The 27,154-nt window shown below is 41.4% G+C and overlaps 1 protein-coding gene and 1 non-coding gene across 2 annotated transcripts; both read right to left on the reverse strand.

Moving 5' to 3' along the window:
• Positions 1-2,705: 2,705 nt before the first annotated feature.
• trnas-aga (transfer RNA serine (anticodon AGA)) lies at positions 2,706-2,787 on the reverse strand. The gene has a single exon. It is a non-coding gene; the product is annotated as a tRNA-Ser (tRNA).
• Positions 2,788-7,281: 4,494 nt separating this feature from the next.
• LOC147266018 (E3 SUMO-protein ligase ZBED1-like) lies at positions 7,282-9,771 on the reverse strand. The gene is made up of 4 exons (XM_086202350.1): positions 9,656-9,771; positions 9,300-9,571; positions 8,313-8,931; positions 7,282-8,155 (listed from the first exon to the last, which is right to left on the reverse strand). The coding sequence occupies exons 1-3, from the start codon at positions 9,769-9,771 to the stop codon at positions 8,342-8,344; spliced, it is 978 nt and encodes a 325-aa protein (XP_086058476.1). The 3' UTR covers positions 7,282-8,155; positions 8,313-8,341.
• Between the last annotated feature and the right edge of the window lie 17,383 nt (positions 9,772-27,154).

Raw genomic sequence — 27,154 nt, forward strand, 5'->3', positions numbered from 1 at the left:
GACCAGTGTTATTTGTGGTCTTTTGTTAATTGTATGCCGCATGAAATTATTGTTGGTCACTTTTCTCTCACAGTGGCAAGACAAGAACACTTCTACTTTTGATGATGACAGTTTGTTCAACACTAAACAGCGCGCTGACCGATTGAGCCACAGAGACTCTGAGTCTCCTGCTTTTCATGAAGAGTTTTCAGGCTAAATTTCAGAGTGTGAGGACACACTGCACATTTGAGGGAACATGAAGGACAGATGAGAGTCTGACTGTCATGGTGAAAGCCTTCAGCACAAGAACTGAAACAGCCCCCACAATCTTAACCCCCCCAGACCAAACATCATCGTCCAGCCTCCAACCAGAGGTCCATCAGTTATCATGGGAGCCACATGTGGAGTCTGGATTCTTTTCAAGAATGAGACGGCAATGACAGTCCTGCCAAGTGACATCACTGACATGAATGGATGACTTCAGTCACGTGACTGAAGTGCTGTGGTTCTTCTGATGAAGGGCGGCATGATGTTTGCTGTCTCAGGCTCCACCAAATGTCCTCTTTAGGACGCCACAATGTGGCCTCTTCAGTGCTCCATCTTCCCTGCATCGGAGACACAAGGGTTTCTCCTGGTGCCGACCCTATCATCCTTCTACCGAATGGTGCGGCGATGGATCCTCAGAGGACGCTGGGATCCTTCTTCTCATCAGTGCCACAGTTTTTCATGGAGGGAACAACAGGAGCTTTTTAGTCATGTTTTGCTTGGTGTTTCCTGCTCAGAGCATCAGGATCTGTGACGCCATCTTGTGATAGTGGGTCATCATCTTGTTGTGTGATAGTGGATTCATTTATCTGCTATTTCAACACATTCAAGTTCATTATCCCTACATGTCAAAACACATTTGGTGTGGAGTTTTACTTTCTGGCCTCAATCATAATGTGTGCATTTATTCTTCATGAACATTTCTCAGCTTTGTAAGTTTATGATATTTTTTCTTCCTCTGTTTTCTATTCCATTGTTGTTGATGATTCTATTGCAGGTTTGAGTTCCCTGTTGACTGAAGCAGAAACAGGAACAAAAAGCTGGAGGTGGTCAGAGCTCCAAGTTGGGACGCTGATATTAAAGTAGGAGATGAACACATCCGGGTTAGCCATCACTCTCAGAACCTGCGACTTTACCTCTTCAGAATGTAGCAGCATAGCATAGCTTCATCTCACCAGTTAGTGGCCCACTTTGATGTCTGGGATATGAGGTTAAAGGTTCTTTACAGCTCTGAATGAAGGGTTTATAAAGTGTTAACAATGCCACAAATAACACAAGCATTCAGTAATCCTTGATAAAAGGAGACTCACCATCAAGTTGGACAAGTTGAAGAACAAAAGGACTTCTCCACGATCACATTTATCCTCACTGGTCCATACTTGGGGACCTCTGTACTAAATGGAGAGTTGAGGAAATGGGCTTGTTGTGGCCCTGCGGTCCCCAGACCTCCTGTACAGTCACCAAGAACTGGCAGACACAATCGTAATGGAACCAATTATTTTAAAATGACAGTAACAAGTAAGAAATAAGGCATTACAGCTTTGAAGGAACTTGTCCAGCACTGGTTTGTGAGTGGGTGTTGTCCTGTATTGGCAGGAAAAACTCCTTGAAATGTCATGCAAGTTTTTTCTTCAAAAGAAATGTGTAAAACATTCAGTAACATCCAGGACCAAAGACAAGAGAGGGCAATGCTCCAGGAGTCTTTGATCTCTGAATTCTATCTTTGATCTCTGAATTCTGTGCATTAATCTCTGAATTCTGTGCATTGATCTCCTGCTTCAGTCTTTGATCTCTGACTGATCCTAAACTAATCAAAGGATCACATCAGCATATTGGTCCAGTCTACAGATGGTGATTTTACCAAGTGCACTGCAGCAGTCCTTATGCTGTCTGCTGTTGTGTCACAGCAAAGTAAGGAAACAGCCTGACGGTCCTCAGGAGGAAATTCAACAACCTCCAAAGATGGAGGTGAAACTAGACCTGCTCATGTTTGCTGTCCTTGATGAACTTGGGCGGTACTCTGGTGCAGGGATGAGCTCATTGAGATGATCTGGGAGCAGTCCTGATGTCAAATGGACAAAATGTTTATTAAATCTCTAATGACTTGTTTTAACTGAACCTCCTGGATCCTGTGGTGCCTGATGAGGAGACAACTTGGGTACAAAGTTGAAGAGGAGGGTTTTTGGAGGGGAGATGATTTTTTTTCTAGTGTTGTAAATCAAAATAACTACAACGACATGATAGAATTTCTCAAAATGTCCTGACTAAGATGGATTCCAAACCAAATCAGCTGTCACAAGGGAAAGTCTGCATGTAAACACACACACACACACACACACACACACACACACACACACACACACACACACACACACACACACCAACTGACATTCCCAGGGACTAAACCAAACCAATTCCTACGTAACCCTAAGCTCCACCTCAGTTCCAGATGAAACTGGTTGAACATGGAACCGTCCCACTTGGAACATTTCCATCACCTTCACCACCACTGGAGTATCAACAAAGATTTTGGTCAACACCAGAATGGTTGAGACAAGACAACATGCTCCCAATCCTCTCTCTCTCCCTCATCATCAGCTGCTACAGCCCTTGAAAGAAAACCTTTGACACATGGACCTACAGTAAGAGCAGATGTTGTTTCCTCTGGAACAGCAGTTTAACGTTGTTGGCAGGACTCGAACCTGCGCGGGGAGACCCCAATGGATTTCTAGTCTATCGCCTTAACCACTCGGCCACAACAACTACACTCCCATGAGCATGAGTAGAGGATTGATATTCAACAATTTATCTTCATTGACGCACAGTAGATTTTTTTTATATTCTCACACACACAAACTATTTGTGTGTGTGTGTGTGTGTGTGTGTGTGTGTGTGTCAGTGGTTTTGACTGAGTCATGAAGAGGAGGATTTCTCCATTTTTGTCGTCACTCTGCAACCAATTTTCAGTTTATCTCATAAAAATGAACAATCTTTGACATATTTCTTTCTTTTGTGTGTCAACAACTTTGGTCTTGAAAGCTCCTGACAAACACACCACATGTCACACACTCTACACTTTTAATCTGTTGAGAATGTAGACAAATTTATATATATTTGCTTAAACTGTAGTTAAATTTATACATACATTCACTTAAAATAGAGTGTAGGACACACAAGGCAGTTGTAATAAAGATGTTTCTGTGGCAGTTCCCAAAGAGGTAGAAAAGCTTCCAACACTGTATTTAGTTCATCAATGTACTTCTTTCGTGTTAGTAGCGGTACCGGGATCTCCTGCTTATGCATCCCAGGCAGAATCGATGACTTAGCTGCAAGTCACCTTATTTGACCTCGTGAACATCTGGTAGTAGTAAAAGGTGTTTTACAGAGGGGTCCCACAAATCTCCAAAGCACCAGGATTATTTGGTGCCATTGTGACTCTAGGAAGGAACTTATAAATACTGGAGACAACACAGATCGACATTCCAAGATATAAGACAACAGAAAAACACTTCCTATCAGCAGTGAAGCACAGACCAGACTGTTTAGAGTGGACAGGTGAAAAGGTCACAACAGGGAATAGCGGGAGTGAGGCTCATGCTAGCATCACTCCCTCAAGCCAATTAAGTCAGAACAGAGTCCACAAGAATTTCCATGGTGGGATGAGGCCGTGAAAGATAAGAGCATGGCCGTAAATCGGAAAGAGGTTTTAATCTTCACAGCTGCAACAACAAGGCCACGATGGACCAGAAGGGACTGGCATGGGGTCAGACAGAAGATCCTGCAACACACATGAAGATCAAAAATACACACTTGCACGCAGAAGCGATCACATAAGCACCTCCCTGTAACACATAAAAACTGGAGAAGATAGTTAGATCGTTGGACTTCTTGCCCCAACGCCAGGGACGACGCATCTGAGTATGCTGACTCCAGCATAGGGGAAGACGATCTCCAGAGCTCTGTATTCTTTCCTGTTAATCTGAATAAATTCTTTTCAACCAACTGGAAGGTGTCCTCTCCAGATTTTGAACAGCGCAATACATATACTCTGTGGGTCCTTCTGATTGATTAATGATGACTTGTTGAAAAATTCCTACAAGAACATGAAACGTGCGGCCCCAGTGACCCTGCATGACATTTTTGTCCAATTTAAATTTTGATTCATGACCCAGAACCACTCAAAACCCCAGAAAAATAAAGGTTTTGATGCATTAAAGACATAAATAGTAATGTTTCAAGGGGGCTGCATGCACAGCAAATTTCTGAGTGAAAAAATCTGGAGTTTGACACAAAGCAGTGAAGGAGTAAAAATTTTGGAGTTTATTCCCACATTGAGACTCCAGCTCGTGTTAACTGATACTCTGAAGCAGTGTGGGAAAAGTCGTACATTCACTGGGTGTTCAGGGCAGTGAATCACCTCCACCCCAGAGTTCATTCAACGTTTCTCTCGCTCCTACTTATACAGAGACAGGTACGTGAGCAATTGTACCTCTTAAACCGTTCTTAATGTTGATATGTTTCGATTTATGTGCTATCAAACTGAATACTGGCCAGGACTAAGTGACTTGTAAGGAAGAACTTCAATTTTCCAACTCTTGCAGAACGTCATCAGTGAGGCAACTGGGTAAGCGAGCTTCTTCCAGTCGTGCTCATATTTCACGTATTAAATGAACACTGGCTCTTGTCATTCCGTCTGGTGTCGTTAAAAAGTAGTTTTGCTCGCTTCACGTTCGGTTGTTTATTTTTTATTTCCTGCGCGTGTCGTTTTTAGACGAACTTCTGTCACAACATCGGACTGGACACGCCGCGGCTCGAAGGCTGCGTGACAGGACACCGGGGCCTTCACGAGAGGAACCTGACAGGTAACATTAACGCTTCACATTTACCACGAAAAGCTTTGACAAGCAACGCGACCGTGACGTACTGTAATTGTGAATCAAATGGTGAAAACACGGTCGGCTAGTCGTGCTAAATAATGTGATTAAATGCAGACTAAGCTAATGGAGAACACCAGTGATAAGAGTTCATGGTTTAGAGTGCTGTTGTGTGCAGACATTGGATTACTAGCTCTGGAAATTGGCTATGCTGAGCAAAAGCAGATTTTTTTACACAAAATGTTGCTGTTCTTCAGTCTGCCAGTGTCTTTTTTTCTACTGGCAAATGTTTTTAAATGGGAAAAGATAGCCCACCCAATTTTTTATTGGCCCTCTCAAAATATAATTTTTGCCTACACCACACTGGGCCTCCTTTACTTAAAAAATGATTAAAATAATGCATTATATACCGTAACAGCCCCAACACAGACAGACTGTTACAGTTACAATCCTTTCTTTGCTATTAATGTCTATATTAAAACTCCTTTTTCCCTTAAGTGCTCAAGATGTTGATAAAGGTGAAATACAAAGGGACAAGGAAATGTGTTAAACTGATGAAATCAGCTTCTCCGATTTCATCGGTTTGGGTAAGTTAGGTTCATTTTGAATTGAGTAATTCATGGGGCTTTAATGACAATGTGTTAATGGAGTGTTGCTTGTCATGCTTCAGTTCATCAGAAATTTCTCATACCAGAAGAGACAATGCTGAAAACCACAGATGACCAGGGAATAGAGGTGGATGAGGACGTCTCTCTGGAGCTTGCGACTGTTAAAGATGTCTGCTTCGTCATCTGCACTGATGATGGTAAAGTGGTGTCAGTTTCTGTTTTATCATTATGAAGTGATGATATTCTTGAGAAAAATGTTCCCTTTGAAAGAAATGTGTCAGTGTTTAATTTTTTTAATCAAAATAATTGGATATTTAAAAAAAGCACAACCAAATGTCTGCTTTTCAGACCTCCAACCACCAGACCTTTTCAAGGACAACACTGACAGTGCAGACCTGGCCGAGTATATAACACTCAAACCATGTGGTAGGGAATGTTATCACGTACAGAATGAAATACTAAGTAACTATTCTCTGTTGATAGCAAGTAGTAATGTTGATTTTGGTGATCAGGTTTATGCCTTATACACTGATGGGGTTTTTATCCTCAGATTTGGCACTTCTGCAGCCAGGTGAAGGATCCTCCTCCTCCAGTCTAACAGATACACTGTCCATCACAAGCTTAAGCAGCCCAAGAAGCGACACAAGTGATGCTGGATATCAACTTGCTCACCCTGATATGGACAGCACCCGTGCAAGAAGTGTAAGTGTAGTGATTTACATACTTGACAGTTTGCTAGTTGGTTAGCGTAACTTAGGATGCAGATTAAACTCAGGGGCTACAGATCTTGAAAGCCTCATCCTAAATGATATTTTTTTGTGACAGATTGATGTTTCCTGAAGAAATGATCAGTACTTTTGGTCGCTAATTCTTTTGATCTTTTTAAAAATCTATTCCAATTAGGTGGTGGAGCAGATTCCGAGCTCAAAGCCAGCAGGGATGACCGTGATTAAGGAGTATGAAGACACGGGGAGTTTGAAAGATTCAACTCGCCCATTAATGGTGAACATCATTGTGGCTCACATGCGTGAAAAGGAAGGGTAAGAAGCTTGATGCTGGTACCTAAATGTTCTTTTTTTCAGTGAAGGAAAGAATCTTTTCACAAACAATATTTATGTATTTTAGGAGAGCAGTAGCCAAAACAACCAAGGAGTTTCATGCTCTTGGGATTGTGTTACTCTTCCCATCTTTGAAGGATCCATACTCAAAAAAGGGATATGTGAGTTTGCATTGTAAATACAGTGTGAAATCCTGATCTTTTTCAGAATTTTACCATTTGCTTTCCTTTGAAACTTTAAAATGTCAGAACTCTAACCAGATATTATTTCAGGAACATTTCTATGACATCCAGAGCAACACAGGTTTTCTTGAGTGGAGGGTGAAGACAGTTCAACGTAGGGCTGAACGATCTTAGAAGATATAATTGCCATTTTTCTGGCAGATATTGCGATTTCGATTTTCTTCAAATCAAGCTTCAGTGCAATATTCACCATGTACAGTAACATTTACAAACATGACAAAATTACATCATAGCATTAAAACATTAAATGCCATTACTCTAATGCAAGAATGAAAACTAAAGTTAAGAATTGATTTCAAATGGATTTATTGACAAGAAGCATGCATGTACATTCTATGAAGTCCTTGACCAACGGCAGTCATTACAACTGAAACTAAAGAGCCCTCTTTGGCTGTTAACTTAAAGTAGTGCAAAAAAATCCTTAGTTGTGTTAAGTTAAAAAAGTTAAATAAAATACAAAATCCCCCCCCCCCCCAAAAAAACTAAATTCAACAATTACCAAATGATCTTGCCCAACAGCCTTACACTCAAGTAGGGAGAGGTCAAGGTCAGTCTTTTATGGCTCAAGGGAGCTAGCTTATCAACATCTATAGCAGCAGTGAAAGTACTTTATTCAACCCTACATTAAGAAACCTGGACTCTCTTTTTACAGTAAGTGAAACTGAAAAGTAATGGTAATAAAATAACTTGCTAAAATAAAATAACCCTACCTCTTCCCTTCTGAAAAATGTCAGACATTACAATAGGTGGGTTGTTCATTTATGGCTCAGCAGCGACCAAATATTGCAAATCTATTCTTTAAACAATATAGCAAAAATAGCAAATATCTTTTTTTAAACAAAAGGCTGACGCCACAAGTCAGGGTGAAGTGCAGATCAAACAAATAAAATCTCAAGTACTAAATCAACAATAATACTTGCTTTCCTGACATCTCTACGTCACTCTTTACAGATTTTTTTGTCAAGAAAACCAGCATGTCAACCTTTGATGGTTTTAGACATGAGCGCTGACATGTGACAACATTGCCACTGGCACTAAATCTCTGATGGCGAACTGGTACCTGGTATGCATAGGAATTTACGAGCCACTTTGCTCAGCCATGGAAAGTTTACATTTTGCACTCTCCACCAGGCCAGTGGATCGTCCTCTCCATCAATAGTAGGAGTCATCAGGTAGTTGTCCAGTTCAGCTTTCATGGCATCCTCCAGCTGCGTAGTGGAAGAAGGAGGGACAGCCTTGCTCTTGAAGAAGCCCCCCAATGTCCGCTTCCCCTTCCCTGTGGTGGATGGCTCTGCCTCTGCTGCACCCTGGGGCATGGGATCAGTGGTGCTGACACGAGCCCTCTTTTCCTGCAAAACACAGAGATAAGAGCTGTCAAAGTTTTGCAGTCTGCGATTTAGAGCAATTGGGCATTCTATGTAAACATTAAAAAGTGTAATATGTAAATATTGGATTTGATGTGGCATTTTGTATTATTGAACTACACAAAGAAACAGGACAAGTTACCTTTTGTGCCACCTGTTCCATTTCAATCTTCACTCTCTTTCTTTGATGTCTGGGACATTCTCTGCACTTGTGTAGTCAGTCTTGAATCTAGGATCAAGGAAAGAAGTAATGTCCAGTAGCTCCTGTGTGGCTGGGTCGCTGTATTTATCTTCAATGTAGCCAAGAGCTCTTGATTTGATTTTCTTGGTAAGATCTGTGTCCTCGTCCCTTTCAGTCAGGGTTGATGTTCTCAGGAGATGGAGAACTGGCTTCAGGTATGACACACTTACATAGGCTTCACCGGACAGGGCATCTGTAAACTCCTGAGGAGGAGCAAGGGCATTGTTTATCGATTCAAGGACATCTGTGTCCTGCCAAGTGGGGACCAAGTGACGTGTCTTCTTGTCTTCAGACAGGACCTGAGACAACACCTTGCTCTGCGCCAACACCCTCCCGATCATTTTTTGCCTTGAGCCCCATCTCGTCGGATATTCTGTTATCAGTGAGTGCTCTGGTACATTTAATTCTTGCTGTGCCTTTTTCAGTGCTGTTTTCTTTTTCCAGCTATGAGAGAAGACAACCATCTGTTTGCAAAGTCCTGTTGCCCGTTGAACTCTTGCATCATCTTTAACAGCATTTTCTGGACAAAAAAAGAACAACATTAAATGAGAATTACAGGCTGAAAATGTAAGGATCATAATGGTAAACTTTTGCAAGGCAGATTTTCTAGCAAGAGAACAAATTAAAACAAAGTCATTATAGACAACAGTAAGGAAAAAAATTGATCAAATCAATTGTAGATGACAAATACTGTTATGTACACACTATTCATCATCTACTATTGATGATAAATAATCTGTTATATTAATTATTCAAAGTTGGTATTTGTAAGGGTTTCAAAGAAAAACATTAAGAGAAAAGCTATACGGACTATACTGAAAACACGCACACATCATATTAAACCCGTATGAATGGATAAATTAAACACACACACACTCTTACACTTACCAATTGCAAGATACAGCCTGTGTCCAAAACATTGAAGTCTGGTCCATTGATTAAGTTCCACAGCTTTGATGACGTTTGCTGCATTATCCGTTGTGATGCACGTCTGGTCCTCTTCTTTCAGACCCCAGTTTGACAGACACACTCGCAAACCCAGGGCAATATTCTCTCCGGTGTGGTCAGTGGGAAAGTATGCTGTCTGCAGGCAGCGACTTTTCAACTCCAAGTTTTCATTTACGAAATATACAGTCCAACTAAGATATGGCTCGGTCGTTCTGCTTCACCCCCTATCAGTAGTTGTGGCATAATACTCCACATTTTTCAGCTCTGTTACCACTTTTTCTTTACACTCCGCGTACAGCTGTGGGACGGTAACCTGGTTGAAGTAGGTGCGAGAGGGAATCACATATCTTCTGTCCAGCGTGCGGAGGAGGTTTTTAAATCCGTCTTTGGTGACAGTGTTAACAGACACCATGTCCTTCGCAATGTAGTGTGTTATGGCAGTCGTTATTTCCCGGTGTCTTCTGCTGCTCTTATCATACGGAGTTACACTGGCAAAAGATGCTGTAATTGTAGTCTGTTTGCTACTATGGGCCCAAGTAGTATCTTCGCCAGACCTTTCACCGGACTTTTTTGTCATGCACTCGTCATGCAAATGCCTGTGGTGATTTTTCAAGTGCCGGTATAAATTGGTTGTGTTTCCGCTGGATGTTGCAACTTTAGCGTGGCAGGTTTTGCACAGTACCTGTTTCTGGTGCATGTCTGCAGCCTCAAACCCGAAATACTCCCAAATGACCGACGTGCTGTTTTTCTTGGGGATTAAATCCCCTAACGCCGCTTGTGGTCCAGCTGAAGCCATTTCAGAAATTAAAGAGCAGGTGGAGCAGGTTATACTGATTGGTTAGCGTGACCTGTCCACCAGCAGCAAGCCGCTTCTGATTGGTGAGTTTGGCAGGATGGTAAGGAGACGGCATGTATGTGTAAAATAGTTGACACAACAGATCCTGGGTCAGTCAGGAGCACTGCAAAAAAAAACGCAGCTTTGGCGATCACATGATCACGTTATCTGAAATCGCAATTTCGATCAGAAAACGATAAATCGTTCAGCCCTAGTTCAACGTCAGTCTAAAACTGCATCAACTTCCCACAACAAAGTGATGCGTAAAGGAGGTCCCACATCGTCAAGGACAGTTGGTCCCATTGATGACCAGCAATCAGGAGATGGCTGCACGGAAGCAATGTCTCATCTTCACCACACAACTGACTGTGACTTAGTCTTCCAGAAGATGAGAGAAACATTCCTCTATCGCCAACAGATGATCCATGATCCACAGCAGTCAGCAGACATTCTCCAAATGTTCCCTCGTTTCTTGGACACTAAAGGACTGGTAGGAAACAAATACGATTTGAATAATATTTCTTAAAATAAATTTTATTCAATTGATATGATTGTAATGGTTGTTCCCTCCGCTTTACATTAGATTTTGCAGGATTTCTTGCTGATGTTTGGATGAGAGATTTCATCCAGGTTCCTGGAAAAGTGGACCACCTGCTTTAAAGACAAGATCATCCGAGAGGCCAGGAGCCTGAGACAGACACCTCTTCTGAAAAAACACCTCAACTCTGCCCTAAATGAAGAGTCTGACACTGCTGATGATGAGCCAGGTCGTATGTTGTTAAGGGTTTGTTTGCGATATCATAAGTTAGCATACATTTTTAAGCAAATGGGAGTATATCTGATTATTACTGTCGCCTGTTTTTCTTTTAAAATGTAGAGAAAGATATTCTTAGGTAAAATATATGTTGATTTTTGTCTGCAGAGTGGGACAGTGACATGGCCTCCCTTCTTGTCTTGCTGCATCTGCTTACACCTCAACCAGCTGGACGTAAGCGGCCAAAAAAGATCAGTGTTGCAGAGGCTGCAGATCATTTAGTTCTATTTCAGAAGGTTTGTAAAAGCCACGTGATCTTTTCCAGTATTTTGTAACATTTTTTTCTAGTTAACTGCTTATGTGACAGTGCTTCTCATTGTGTTTCAGGCGTGCCAGAGCTTGGAGGGCCACCTTACCACAGAGCGAAACCCCCAGCCATATCTTTTGGCCAGAGGAACCTCACGAGCACAGGTTTTCAGCTTCTACATAGTCTTGGATGGAAAGCTTCTTCCATGTCAGTCAAGTACATCTTTGGGTGCATTTGATGAGCCGTTCAAGTCTCATTTTGTTTTCAGTCTGAAATATGATGATGCTCTCTCCAGCCTGTACACATTTTTGCAGACTACACTGTACAACATTGACATTGGCACAACAGAAGAAACTCCAAGAGTCAAAGAGTTAAGAGCAAAGTTGTTGAACAAGCAGTCGCTAAAATGCTGAGATGTTTCCTCTGTGCGTCATCCTTTGGTCCAGCTCTGCTCTTGTTCAGGCACCTCAAACTAATTCATGGAATGTATCCAGGGAAAAATTTAAGATGAAAATGTGGTCAAATAGGATGCTGCTTGCAGTTCTCAAGTTATTCTGGATTTAGAAGGCACCTCATTAAGATACATGCACCATTTGACAGTCCATGTCTGACAGATCAGACCCCTGTCAGCCATGACACTGAAGAGCACGATAATTTGAAGTGCTTCAATGATGAAACCCCCTCTGCTTCATCACAACACCAAAATATTGAAGAAGGCTCTTCAGTGCCACTAAGCAGCAAGGACATGTGTGCATCAATTATTGCCGAACTTTTAGGAAGTGGTGTACCAAATACTGCCGTACTTTCTACCATTGAGAACTTGGCGGAATTTGTTGGAGACTTGCAAACTAATATACAGGAACAAGTGCTGAACTTCATACCAGCCACCAATCCCGCCAGATCGGCCATTGAAGAGTTGTTTAAACACACAGACAATCCTTTCAGCCATTTAAATTCAAATAGCAAGTTGGAAAAATATTTCACAGAAAAATGGGATATCATGCAAGCAGTTGAAAAGCGCCTAGGTGTAAGATTTGATACCAGACGAAACACCAAAACTGGAAACTAGGAGCAAGTTCCAATCATTGACACATTGATCTGCATTCAATAGTTAAAACACTGCAGTTCATTTTCACAAATGAAAGTATTTGTGAATTGATGCAAAAATCTACTAGCTGTGACAAATATGAGGACTTGTGTGATGGAAGCTACTTCACAAATCATCCCCTGTTTTCAAGTGAAAAGTTTGCTCTCCAGTTGTACTTTGATGAATTGGAGTGCGCAAATCCGCCAGGTTCAAAAAAAGGTATCCATAAAGTTGTCTGTCTTTACTTCATTTTAAGGAATCTTCCACCCAGGGTGAATTCAGCCTTGATGAACATTCATCTGGTATCATTGTTCCATGCACAAGATGCTAAGAAATATGGTATTGATGAAATATTGAAACCCTTAGTAAGAGACCTGAAAATATTAGAAACAGCTGGAGTTGCTGTTCCATTTTCTGAAGTCTGTGTTCGTGGCACTCTTGCACAAATGACTGGTGATAACGTGGGTATGCACAGCATTCTTGGATTCATGGAGTCATTTAGTGCAAATCATTTCTGTGGATTTGTCAAAAGTCAGTTTTCTCAGAAGATGACCCGTGTTTGACTTTAAGATCTGCAGTTTTGAATGACCAACATTTTACTGCTTTGGAAAATGATCCAACAATAACCTCCTTATTTGGCATTAAGCGGAACAGCATTCTGAACACTTTGCAGTATTTCAGAAAATTATGCTGTTGACATCATGCATGACATTTTGGAGGGGGTTGGTCAATATGAGGCCAGGTTACTTTTTGAATACCTGATGAAACATTTCATCACTAAAGAAAGCCTGTTGAAGAGGATCTATGCTTTCAAGTATGGCTATTTGGAAAAGAAAAACAAGCCAACCAATGTTAAGCTTGACTGTGTGGGACATGGACTCGGGTTAAACACATCCCAAAGTCTGTGTTTGATCACAAACATACCCTTAATATTTGGTGACCTGGTACCAGAGGATGATTTGCACTGGCATTTGATGCTTTTGTTGCTGAACATTATTGACGTTGTGTTTTCATACTCGATCACTGAAGGGATGACTGTGTATCTAAAGCATCTTATTATCGAACATCACCAACTCTTCAAAGAATTTTACTCATCAAAAACCTTGATCCCAAAACACCACTTCATGGTCCGCTATCCTCGGTGCTTCCGAAAAATAGGACCACTTATTCATATCTGGACAATGAGATTCAAAGCTAAACATACATTTTTCAAGGACTGTGATAAGAACTTCAAGAATTTGACTGTCTCACTTGCAAGAAAACATCAGTTTGCTGTAGCCTATCATTGGGAATGCTTGGCCTTAAAAGCAGTCAAGTCTGGTCCAATCAAAATGTGTTTACTTGAAACATCAAGATGTATCTGCATACCTTCACACTGACCCACAGTCCATTGTCAACCTGACAAACTGGGTAAAGTGTGATGGAGTTGAATATCATGTTGGCCTTTTTGTTTGCATAGGCACTGATGAAAACACGCCTTTGTTCAGCAAAATAACCACTATTATCTTGCATAAAGGTGAAGTGTTTTTTGTTCTGATGGAACATGAAACTTGTTTCCATGACCATTTTCTTGCTTTCCAAGTAAATGAAATCAACCCAAATAAGATTCTGGTTCTGGAAAGAAGGGCCTGAAGACACTTCAAAGCTTTTGATGCCCAAATGTCCTGTGGGTGTGATTCATGTTTTCATGTTGTGTCAGAGAGTTGTATTATTTGAAGTGTCAAAATGTTTGATAAAGGAAACTGAGTGGAATTGATCTTGACTTGTATGTACACGTGTTGAGCTTAATGATGAGTTGAACTGTTTACATTATGTCTGCAATCCTGCATTACAAGGAAGTCACATTTGTTAAATGTGTTCAATATGGCAAGGTTTTTGACAAAGTTTGCACTGGATGGATTTTCTCCAAAGAATTTGTAGAAATCTAGTTGAGATTATTTGTTGAAAAATTGAAATATGTTTTTGTATAACATTTTGTTTTTTATTTGACTTACATTTTATAACAACGTTTTGCAACTGTTAAGCTGCCATTATAAGTGTCTTTTGATTTGAGGTTTTACCTTATTTTCTACTTGAAGAACGATGTTGTTGAACAAAGCTCATTGTTAGATAAATGATTTTACCAAAATATAACTTGGTTCACAAGTATGTATTCATGCAGCGAAGTGTTGCTGACCTAATGTCTCAATGTTTTAAATAAAGAGAGGCATTAAAGTAATTTATTTGGTGTATTTCATATTTATTTTACCTAAAAAAAACATTTTAGTGTCTTGAAATATTAACTCCATGAGTGTAAAATACAACACATATTAATAGTTGACTGTTAACACTAAAAAAGAGTTAACATAAATGTAACTAAATATAAGAGTTAATTGTACTCTGAATGGGAGTCATTTTTTAACTCCTGTACATGTTCAGTTTTAACTCCTGATAGGAGTTAAAAGATCAACTCTCAGAAAAGAGTTACTTTAACACAGCCCAAGAGTTTATTCGCTGGTCTCACATGTACACTCAGATTGAGTTGATTTTAACTCACAGAGAGGTTATTCCCGAAACCTAAATTTGCTGTGAGAGCAGCCACCAAAATCTAACTTCAAATGTTGATCAAAGTCTACTGAAGAATTGTTGTTTTTTTAATGTATTTTCTTTAATTCACATTTTGTCCATAAACTTCATAATCAGAGTCGCCATCTCATCACATGACTAAAGTTTGGGTTCTGTATTGGTGGTAAAATATCCTTCCATGCCCCTCACTAGTTTGCACACAGAAAAGCATATTTTACTGGTTTCAAATCTCTTAGCGTGTTATCTCACTTAAACCAGCTGTGGCAGCTTTCATTGTGTGATTGATTTTAAAATATAAATATGGAACAGAACCATTGGAATAAGATGTCAGGACATTTGAAGGAATGTAAATCTCCTGTTGAAATGTTGCAGTGTGCAGCTGAGGCTCTCTGGCAGTGGCACAAGGAGCCACAATGGCAGAACCTGGACCCTCCTGGAGGAGAACCACAGGTATTTTTTCTTGATGCAGCTCATTTTCAGCTCTTAACAAAAACTCAGGAGTGATTCAGGAGAAGAGTTTCAGAACAGCCAAGGTTGGGGACTGGAATTTTTAAATTTCCCCTGGAACCAGACAACCTTGGGAGGTAAAACCTCCAATCATAGCCACTCAGATGCAGCAGCAGAAAGAAGCTGTCATCTACCCTGACAGTCAGAGCATCAAGTCAAGAAAACATCAACCATCTTGGAGTTCCAAACCTTCACCTGTCAGATTCAGCTACTTCTTATTGTGGGACTTTAACTTTGAACACAATGGAATTTGGACAAGGAGTTTTCCTTCAAGTCCAAACATCATCGTCCAGCCTCCAACCAGAGGTCTATGACTATGATTTGAGGTTTTACCTCCCAAGTTTGTCTGGTTCCAGGTGAATTTTAAAATTCCAGTCTCCAACCTTGGCTGTTCTGAAACTCTTCTCCTGAATCACTCCTGAGCTGCAGTAAGAAAAAATACCAGTGCCCAACCAGATCAACTTCATGGTAAATGGACTCAATTTTATTTTTCGACCTTATCTGCACTCAAAGCGCTTTACAGTGTAATCTCATTCACACAGGCCTCAAATGCTAATCTTTTGTTATGTTAGTTGATTTTGTTTTTTTCGTTTACACATTGTCACTTTTTATATGACGTCAATAAAAATGTGTCAACATTGTATGATGTACAATCTACTAAGTGGGTATCAAGTGATGTTAAAACAACATTTTTTAGGGGTTTAAATCAGTACTTGAAGTAGCCACTGAATTAATATTTACTTCATCGCTTAAGTATCTTTAAAAAAATAAAATCAAAGTGAGGTACAATCATTGCCCAGCAAAATACAGCTTACCTATTGAAAGGTGTTTTTATGTTTCATTTTAACTTCTCCCCAGTCCACTCCTCCCCTGTTGGATGGCACCAGAATGAAAATCAGATTTTATTCCTATTAATATCTACAAGTGTAAGCTACAACCTCTTACAGCTAAATGTTAAATCAATGGAAAAGTACATTCAAACTTCTGCCTTGACTCAGGTAGCTCCTTTCTCTCATGCCGATTCTCTCTCCTTCGCTGCTGCAGTGGTGCTCCAACTCCACTGTCATGAAATAACTTGTTATTTTGTTCTTGGCTGTCATGGTGACTCGTGGTATCGGGGCTCCATTGATGATGGCGTTTTGTCGTGGTTGTGCACGTGTGCAACTCAAGGTGAACGTACTCACAGTTGATTGAAGCAACTCAGATCAGCTGTTCTGGAACCAGATACTCAGAGTTTCCCATCTCAGAGTGTCAACTCAGGAGTGACTGAGGAGAAGAGTTTCAGAACAGCCACAGTTGGGGGACTTCCATCCAGCCATCCATTTTCTTTACCTGTAAGGGAGTGGAAACAGTTCTGCAAAAATAACAAAAATAAACAGCATGTCGTGGTGGAAAATGGTGGATGAGAGGAATCAGAGGACTGAGTCTCAGGTGTCAGATGGGGGATCTCTTTATTCTTAGCGACGATCCCTCCTAGCAGTGCAGTTAAAGATGTCCTCCCACTGATACAGAATATGACATACCTTTTTATACTGTATTCAGGCTGTGTGTGTGCGTGTGTGTGTGTGTGTGTGTGTGTGTGTGTTTGTGTGATGTGATGGCCTTCACACTATCTTCAAGGACCAGAAAGGAATGGGACATTCCCCAATTACACTTATCTTGGACCTTGGCTGCCTGTGTGTGGCGTCTCTTTACCATGTGTATGTGTGGTGTACTTGCTTTCCCAGATGACTGCCATCTTTGTTATGGGGGTTGACATGTTGAAGTGTCAGCACAGGTCATAGCGATGAGACTTAACTCTCATTCTCCTACAAGTATTATTTCCACCTCATACTCCTGCATATATTCAAGTGAACAGGGAACACAAATTTATGCACAACTTCTCCTGTGTGTTCATCCACAGTCACTAAACAACAACCAAACTAAACAAAAGGGGGTTTGCTAGCATGGCGATCAGCTGTTGTTCACCATCTTATCCAGGTCACATGACTCAGGAGTAGCATGGCCGTCTGGCAACCAAAGGGTGGCTGGTTTGATCCTCATTTCCCCCAGTGACCATGTCAAAGTGTCCTTGAGTAAGAGACTGAACCCCTAATTGAGCATCAAAAGCAGCTCAGACCTGCTGCAGCTCAGCAGACCTCAGCCATTTTTAGGATGTCTCAATGATTCTCCTTCACGTGATTTTCATTCAGAAACAATAGAATTGTCAAATACCACAACAGTTTTCAGCTTGCTGGTAAACAGTACTTCAACTTCCATTCCACTGTGTAATGGCAGTGACTGATGTGTACTATATGCAGTACTAATCAAGTACAGCCCTGACTGATACTTTATCTCCAATGCTAGGAAGGATAAGAATGTTGACATGGACCAAGCAGGAATAGAATCTCAAGTCATGTCTACTTTACTGAGCAGCACTCAGTTAATTTCAGGAAACACAAGACATTTTGACCACATGTCAATGAAGTAGTCAGCATCAGATACCATCAGATACCACCAGATACCATCAGATACCACCAGATACCACCAGATACCATCAGATACCACCAGATACCATCAGATACCATCAGATACCATCAGATACCATCAGATACCACCAGATACCACCAGATACCATCAGATACCACCAGATACCATCCGATACCATCAGATACCACCAGATACCATCAGATACCATCAGCTTATCAGCTCAGTGTGCATGAGGTCATGGTTGCTCATTGAAGAACCAGGGCTGCTCTCTCCACCAATCCACTGCCAACAAGCCAGACAAGTGGGACTGGAAACTGTTCTGCTCAGCAAGTTCATCTGGCATCATCATGACCTGCTCCTCTATCAGGGGCATCCACATTCTTCAATGTTGCCCTGAGTCAGCAGGAGCAGACGCTACCTTTAGGGGCCGAAGTGTTCACACGCAGAACCAGAACACAGCCACAGCTTTCTTTCATTTTCTGTCTCAAATACTTCACAAGTTTCAACTTGGTCCAAAACCTGCTCACCTCTCTGGGTGTCAAGTGTGTCTGCACCGTCTGACCAAACTTCATCAAATGTGTGAGTGTTATTTCCTCAAATCAACTCTGGGCAGTGTTGATTGCAAGAAGAAAAAAAAGTAGAAAAAAGTTCTGTCAAGTCACGTTAGAACCAAGCTCTGGACCAAAGTCTGGTGCTTTTTCAATTTTCAGTCAGTGAGTAATGTTCTATTCATTTCTGTAACTCTATCTCACATTGATACAGAGAGTTGATTTTAATCTTTTAAATCATGTGACCATCATCATAACAGCTGTTGTCCTTGTTTTATCTGAAAACAAATTTATTCCTGATGAATTCCCACTGACTGTAGCAGAGACTTGTCCTCATCTTTTCTTCCATGCTCTGTGTCCTGTATATGGTTATAATGATGCCCACATTTAAGGTGAATGACAGTTTCAGACATTGTTCTATTTTAAGCATTTAACGTTCAATCTTGTGCCAGTTTGACAATGACTTGGATTCATAGGATGGGACACAAATTCAAAAATAGTAAACCTTCTTCTTTATCAGTGTTTTTGTTTCACTGTTGTCCTTTGTATTTTTGTTGAACTTTAACAGGAGCGCTTCCATGATGGAAAAGGGGGCTGAATATTTCTGTTCTATCAGACAAAGTCCAGGAGTGCAGTAAAACAGCCGGTCAAGGAAGCAACGGTGCTTCAAGCAAAAGGACCAGAGATCAGCAGCCATGTTGCCTCAGCAGCTTGAAGGTGACTCTTGTAGGGAGACCATTTCATTTCTTGTTCACTCTCCTGATGAAGCTGATGTGTTTCAAAAGATCAAGTTAGGAAGCAGCAAAATGCACCAAGTGACCTCTAAAGAGTCTCCAGCTGGTCCAGAACGCTGCAGCGAGGGTTTTGACGGGAGTTAAGAAGAGAGAAGACATCTCTCCCACTTTAGCTTCTCTCCACTGGCTTCCTGTAGGATCTAGAATCGACTTCAAAGTCCTTCTGCTAACTTATAAGGCTCTCAATGATAAAGCTCCATCCTATTTGAAAGAGCTCATTAGTCCCTACTGTCCGACCAGAGCACTCCGCTCCCAGAATGCAGGTCTTTTAGTGATTCCCAGTATCAATAAAAACAGACTGGGAGGTAGAGCCTTTAGTTACCGGGCTCCTCTACTGTGGAACCAGCTCTCTCCATGGGTCAGAGAGGCAGACACTTTAACTACGTTTAAGTCCAGGCTTAAGACCTTCCTCTATGACAGAGCCTTCAGTTAGGACTGGTTCAGGTAGCTCTGAACCATTGATAGCTATGCTGCTACAGGCTTAGACTGCTGGGGGACACATCAGGTTACATGGAGCCCTTCCCTCCTCTCCCCCTCTCTCCTCCTCTCCTCCCTGCACATTTTTGGAACTGTCATTACCACTACTTGTTGCACTTTGTAGTTTGGCCTTGGTGTCTCGCAGTCTCTCTGTGTTTCCACAGATCCACCAGAGCCCCAACCGCCGCCTGCATCGCCCCCCCCCCCTCTTATTCCCTACTGTTACACTGGCCTGCGCTCCCCTTCCATGAACCAGTCTGCCATCCAGTCCCCCATCAAGCTGGCTTGCTCTCCCTGCCTCCCCTACCAGAAGCTTCCTTCTTCAGCTGTTATTAACATTTCCGTGTTTCCCACATTTTGTATTGTAAACTGTTTTCTTGTCTGTAGCAACATCTACTGCACGTCTGTCCGTCCTGGGTGAGGGATCCCTCCTCTGTTGCTCACCCTGAGGTTTCTCAGATTTTTCCCTGTTAAAAGGGTTTTCTATGGAGTTTTTCCTCAGTCGATGTGAGGGTCTAAGGGCAGAGGATGTTGTTATGATGCCATGTGAAGCCCTTTGAGACAAACTGTTTGTGAAAATGGGCTCTACAAATAAAATTACCTTACCTTACCTACCTACCTCAAGTTAATTTTAGGTTGGAGGAGCAGAGCTCTGGTTCCGCTGGTATCAGCCCGGTCCAGTGTTGTGGATTTCTCTCTCTTCTCTCTAACATTGTAGACCAGCAAAAGCAAGTTAAGAGCAAAAACAGGTTTCTATCAGGTCGTCTCTCTAAATGCTGCACGTCTGTGCTGATGAACGTCACATGATTGTGGTTTGTCTCCACCGGCCTCCCCCCTCCTCTCTATCAGCCTCTGACTCTCACTCTCACCCAATGTCCTCCCTTCCTCCTGCTTGTACGACTGAACAAAGATTTGTAGATTTGACACAAAAATACAAGCCTGTGGTGCAACGCTGCTTCTCACACAGAAATACATGGAAACACTTGGCCCTCAATCTGCTGGTCTGACCAACACATTCACTTGCAGGGTTCTTTTAACAGGCCTGAAATCACCAGTTCAGTTTCCCTGCTTTGAAATATGTGGTGACAATGTGTGAACATGACCAAGTTAAAGGTTGAAGTACTGCAGTTACTACAAGATAAGAAGTACCTGGATGATGAAGCCTCTTCAAGACATTCAAGCAAGTCCAGTTGCTTTTATCCTTTAAACTCAAATCTGATCCAGGATCAGTGAGTTGACACTCAAAACTATCATTAAAGTGAATTAGCTTTTTTCCTGTATGTTCTATTCATGATTCCTCTGGCAGGTTTGTTATTAATATTCCAGGAATGTGTGTCAGTTTTCAGTCTTTTTTTCCTGTTTCCTTCACAAACATGGGGGATGAAGTCCTGAGTGACGATCAAGAAACTCCCTAAAAATGAGAAGTAACGACAGCAAGGAAATCACCTGAAGTCAGTAAAAGTGTCATTTTAATAAATGGATTTAAAAGTCAGATCAGAGATTTTGTCAGATTTTACTTTTATGAAATGCCTGGGAAAAGCTTGCTTTCATCCTGAGCTCAGGAGGGTTCACTGTTTTGTTGTGCAGTGTTGTGTTTTTGCCTCTGGAATGAAATTTCATTCTTATGTACACTGCTTGTTCTCTCTCTCTCTCTCTCTCTCTCTCTCTCTCTCTCTCTCTCTCTCTCTCTCTCTCTCTCTCTCTCTCACTCTCTCTCTCTCTCTCTCTCTCTCTCTCTCTCTCTCTCTCTCTCCTCTGACCTTCGTTAGCAGTCCAGTGAAACTCAGCTAATTTATCTGAGGACTTCACTTTGAAACCCTCTGTTTCAGACACGCTGTCGTCTGCCTCCTCAGATGCTGAAACTGTCAGAGGTCCTAAAAAATGTCTGGAGAATCATGGATGAGATTCACCTCCAGTAGGATTCAACAAAACATCTCTGTGTTGTTAAATGCAGTTGACATGAAATGTGTTAAGTTGGTCAGGCTTGTTTCATGAAGTAGGTGTTGTTTTATATCAGGAAACAGGAGATGTGGTGCTGACAATCTGATGCGTCTGCAGCAGTGAAGGAGAGGAAACTGCTCATCTGATCAGAAGATCATGAGTGTCGCAACTCTGATGTGGATGACGTGTCCGACCCCCAGCTTTATCTTTGTATCACTTCAGCACATCAGGAGCTGTTGACACGGACATGAAAAGCTGCACTTAAGAGTCCTGATGAGGAAATAAGAGTGAAGAAACTAGTAGCAGACGATCGGAGGAGCTTGACACTGGACATGGATGGCAGGGTGCTGCTGGTGCTGCTGGTGCTGCTGGTGCTGTGGAGCTCAGGTAGGCTTCCTGTTGGAGGTGTTGTTGATCTGCATGGTTCAGATAGACGTGTGTTTGAAACGGCTCAAATCAACTGGCTCATGTCCTGGAGGCAGCAGCTGCATTTCTGGATTGACTCCCTCACTGTTTGCTCCAGTCGGCCCTCAACTGCTCTGATGTTCTGTGTTCCGTATGTCAAGAAGTCAAATAAATGGACTGTTCTCCAGTTGTAGTGTGCTGGTACAAACACAGTAGTTCAATCACATGAGGTGGCTGAGCTGCTGCTCAACCCAGAGAGTGTCGGTCATCCACAGTCTAACTAGTCTCAGCTTAGTTTCAGATCAACTTGAAAAATATTCTTTTAATTTACATGAAGCAGGAGAGACAAGATAACAGGAACGCTGAGAAAAGACCGAGTGTCAACAACTGAACCATGAAATAAGAAACTAGAATCAAAGACACTGAAGCCACATTTGCAGAAATTGTGTGTGTGTGTGTGTTTGTGTGTGTGTGTGTGTGTGTGTGTGTGTGTGTGTGTGTGTGTGTGTGTGTGTGTGTGTGTGTGTGTGTGTGTGTGTGTGTGTGTGTGTGTGTGTTTGGGGAGGGGGGGTTAGAACCAGAAAAGACTTTACTGCCAATGTTGTGCGTTGAGGAGCGATTTGGTCAAAATTATAATTGTCAATAATTATGAATATAATTTTTGATTATTGAATGAAATACTAATTAATATTGAATATTAATCAATCGGGGCACCACCCTGATGAGTTCAGGGAAACTAAAATGTTGACCAAATTTGGAAAAATTGTCAGTCTCAAACAGAGTTTATCCACTAAACAGTCAATATTCTGTAATATCAACTAAACAGGGACAACTCTGATCTTAGAAGGGTGAGATCAGAGCGCTGCCTATTACTGAGACACGTGACCACAGTTTTGGACACAAAAGACACTGCAACTTCTCTCTTATGATTAAAAATGTTTATTAAACACAATGCATCAATCAATCAGCAACACGTTGGTATAACAGTTCAATCGAACCAAAAGATACAAAGTGATAACGTGTGTGTATGTGTGTGTGTGTGTGTGTGTGTGTGTGTATGTGTGTGTGTGTGTGTGTGTGTGTGTATGTATGAGTGTCCCAAAGAGAGAAGGAGGAGGGGGGAACCTGTCCAGTCAGCATCAGCAGCAGAGGCTCACAGCTGAGGCTGGCTAGCCACTAGTTAGCAGCGTCGGGTGTGGAACCAAACGAAAGGAGGAAGCTGCTGATGGAAGCCACCAGCCGCTATTCCATCTCCTCCCAGTTCAACCCCCAGACCCAATGTCAGGGCGTCTGCTCATGACATATTTGTCTCATTTATTTATTATTCATTTATTCAAGTAGTTGAGCAATCGGACGGTTGAAAGTCATTTTGTGTGTTTTCTCTTTAAAGAGGACTGGACAAACTGGAAAGGGAGAGGCAGGAAATTGGAGGAAACAATGAACAAGATTAATTCATGAATTGAAATGCTAAAATTAAAAGAATTATCTGGGGGGAAAAAGAAACTAAAAATAATTTTAACAAATCAATAATTCATTAATAATGAGAGACTGATATTGTGTCAGTGTTGTGTGTAAATTGATGGTGTGTGTGTTGTGTTCATTATCTTCGTATCTCAATCATATTAATAATGAATGATGAATATCTATCATGGTAGGCTGATGAATGACATCTGAAGAAGATCATTGTAAAAAGAAATAGAATAAATGAATGGGTAGAGAAATAAATCCTACTTTAAGGCCTTTTAACATTTGTAATTGAGAACCTCTGGTTTCTATCATACAGAAATATCAATAAAATATAATTCCACAATAATTTTGTTCAGCAAAGAATAAACAAACACAAAGGAGACAAAGAGTAAAAATATGTAATTAATGACTATCACCATAATAAGAAAAACAATAACCATAGTTGTGATATTAATATAAAGGTGATGTCATCATTAACAACATTGTTAATGCCAGAACAATAATAGCAAGAGTAGTGATGAGAACCAGAAAACAGTGATGCCGCAAAAACAGTGATAATAATAATAATGATAATAATAATAATAATGAGAGAGAAGTGTCACATTTCATTAATAACTTGTGTTTGGTAATAATAATGGTGAATGAGGATAAATTGTTCATCTCTGGTTTGCTGTTCCTATTTTTTTCCTCCTCCACTTGCAGTGATTCCTCATACAGGATTTGTAGCATTTCTACTGTCAAAAAATATATAAACAAGCAAGTGGACGAGGAGAAAGAGACCAGAACATAGTTATAATGTCTGAAATGATACATTATTAATAATAGAATAGAACAAAATATTGATTGAGTGAGAGTATTAATAATAATAACAATAATAATAATTTCATCATGCAGTAATTCTGTATTATTCAGAATCAATGGTATCCTTTTCAATGCTTTTGTTGTTATCACCACGATCAGTAGAAATGTTTCTAATACAGCAACAATAATATCAAATATAATATAATTATGATATTGTAATGAAAACAATAAATGTATGAACAAATAAAGGCATTTTAAAAAGAATAAAGGGTGAATGGAGCTGGTGTGTGTGTGTGTGTGTGTGTGTGTGTGTGTGTGTGTGTGTGTGTGTGTGTGTGTGTGTGTGTGTGTTTGCAGTTGAACCACAATCCGTTTGTCCTGCTGTCCTGACTGCTTGGGCAGACCTGACTCCTCTTTCTTCTGGAATCCGGTGGCCTGAGTGGGTTGTGGCTGTGGCTGTTCTGGTTGGTGTTGAGGCAGGGCTGCTGAGGAGGATGCTGGCGTGGTTGCTCTCTGTGTTGCTGATGGCATGGATGGAGTGCTGGGTGAGCTCTGCAGCTGTCTGAGCAAGGCTGCAGCGTCTGGGTCTCGGGGCATCCGTTCCCTTCCCTCGATGTGTGGCTTGACCAGGGAATTTCCCAGCTCCTCCAGAAACATTCTCCACTTGCTTTTCTTGGTTCCACTCTTGGTGGATGTGGGTCCACAACACCAATGCATTCTATGCAGACACATCAAGGATGCTGCAAAACACAAGAATCCACCCTGAGACTTTCTCTTCAACCGTGTTGAGGTCTTCATGACTGTGATGATGCAGGTTGTCTTTCTTATTTTCGTCTTACAATTATTTATAAATAAATAAATAAATAATAAATGTTATATTTAGAAAATCAGACAGCACAAAAACAGAAAATGGCGCCATATCATTTACATTTTCTGTCATACATCTGAATGTGTAGACTCTTTTTTTATAAAACCCCTCCACTCTGTAGGGCTGGTGGTGCAATGGACAACGCGTCTGACTTCAGCTCAGAAGATTCCAGGTTCAACTCCTGACTCGGCTGAAAGTGAATGTGGAGCAACTTCTCCTGCCAATATTCCATCCTGAATAACACCTGTCCTGACTGGCAATCAAAGAAGGCTCCAGTGGTGAATGCTGTCAACAATGTTCCCCAAAGCCACCATTCAGCATTATACAAAGTATCATCAGAGATCCCATTGCAAAGTAAGAGTGGGCCTGTCTTCACATGCTCATACATTTAAAAACCCATCTCAATAAATTCTGCTTCTATGCACCATTAAAGTACACAATGCATATTCATACACAAATATCCACATATGTACAGTACAGAGAACAAACAAGAACAAGTACAGAGTGAATCCTGGAGAGAAAAGGTGAGGTGCATCAGAAACCAGAGCAGATGTTTGAAAATGCTTGATGATTTGAAGATGAGAAAGGAAGTGAGAGACCGAAGTGAGGAGGAAAGGTTGTTCCAATCTGATGGAGCTTTAAATACAACCGGACAAAGCAGAAGGCCGTCCCCACTGATCCTGGATCTGCTCGACATTCCTGTCTGTTAAAAGGAAGGTTTTCATCACCGCTGTTGCAGGATGTGCTGCTGATGGAGAATTGTTGGGTGTAGATTCATTGAAGGAGTTTGGCGCTGGACCTGCTCTACTAGTGAAGAGTTATGAGAGAACTTTTGTTGTGATTTGGTTCCATACAAATAAAAATGACTTGACTTGATTTGGTGCCTCATGAGGAGAAAATTTGGGCACAAAAGTTGGACAAGAGTGTTTGTGGAGGGGTGATTTTTTTTTTTTTGCAGTGTTGTAAGTCACTGTAACTGCAGCTGAATGATTGAACTTTCTCCAAATATCCTCAAGATGGTTTCCAAATGGGGCTGCACGGTGGTGCAGTGGTTAGCACTGTGAGTTGATTTCAAAACATGAGCTGACAGAATCTACGTTTAGGGAGGAACCACCATATCCAGGGGTCTGGACCTTTTTGTAGTCAGAGCCATCAAAGTAGCAGACTAAGCTAGCAGACATTAGCATTGAGAAGAAACTGATACCTGGAGCCTACTTTTGGGTCTGGTCAAGTGATAACAAAATAATATGACATCATTGTCAGACTGACGCCTGCTCAACACTGACCAAACACCGCCTTATTGCATTGTGGGAAATTTCAGCTTGGATTGTGTCCATCAGTACACGCAAGAAATTTGTCTCATGCTGCCATGACCTGGAGTCGAACCGGGGTTGCTGCAGCCACAACACAGAGTACTAACCACTATACGATCACGGCCTCCTCAACACCAGATTGAGCTTCCATGTCTTTGAGATCAAAGAAAGAATTCTAAAATCAAACACAAAACTCTTAGATCAAAGGTTGAAGTTCCCCAAGATTCAATTTTAGCTCAGACACTCTTCAAGGTGAAACCAGCAGAGGAGCTCAGTAGAGACAACTGGACAGAAGCAGGACAGAACAGAGGCTCTGCACAATGGCAGGAGACAGGAAACAGGTTTGGACCATCTGGGCTTCTGTCCACTTTGATGGTTTTTAAAACATTGAAGGAAAATGTAAAAATCAACATTGCGTTTAAATCATGATTTCTAGTTGAGTGTGTTTGCTCATCTGTTCCAGAAGCTTCTTCTAGAGTTGACCCTGAATGAGTGGAGGGACCTTTTTGATCATCAGGACTGGTTTTTGATGGCCTGATGGTGCAGCGGGGTCATCATGGTCCTCCACCATCTGCAGGGGTTCCAGGACTGTTGTGGTGTTTGTGGGAACTGCAGGGAGAAGCCCTCAGACCTGGAGAGGAAGTCCTGGACACCAGC

This window comes from Aulostomus chinensis, chromosome 4 (genome assembly GCF_037954235.1).
Source record: "Aulostomus chinensis isolate RoL2024-O1b breed Wild chromosome 4, RoL_Achi_v1.0, whole genome shotgun sequence".
Classification (NCBI taxonomy): Eukaryota; Metazoa; Chordata; class Actinopteri; order Syngnathiformes; family Aulostomidae; genus Aulostomus; species Aulostomus chinensis.

Coding starts and splice junctions, on each gene's coding strand:
- LOC147266018 (XM_086202350.1), bottom strand. CDS start 9,771: ATGGTGTCTGTTAACACTGTCACCAAAGACGGATTTAAAAACCTCCTC. Junction 9,572..9,655: donor CAGGTTACCGTCCCACAGCT/GTACGCGGAGTG, acceptor GGGGTGAAGCAG/AACGACCGAGCCATATCTTA. Junction 8,932..9,299: donor CAGGCTGTATCTTGCAATTG/GTAAGTGTAAGA, acceptor TTTTTTGTCCAG/AAAATGCTGTTAAAGATGAT.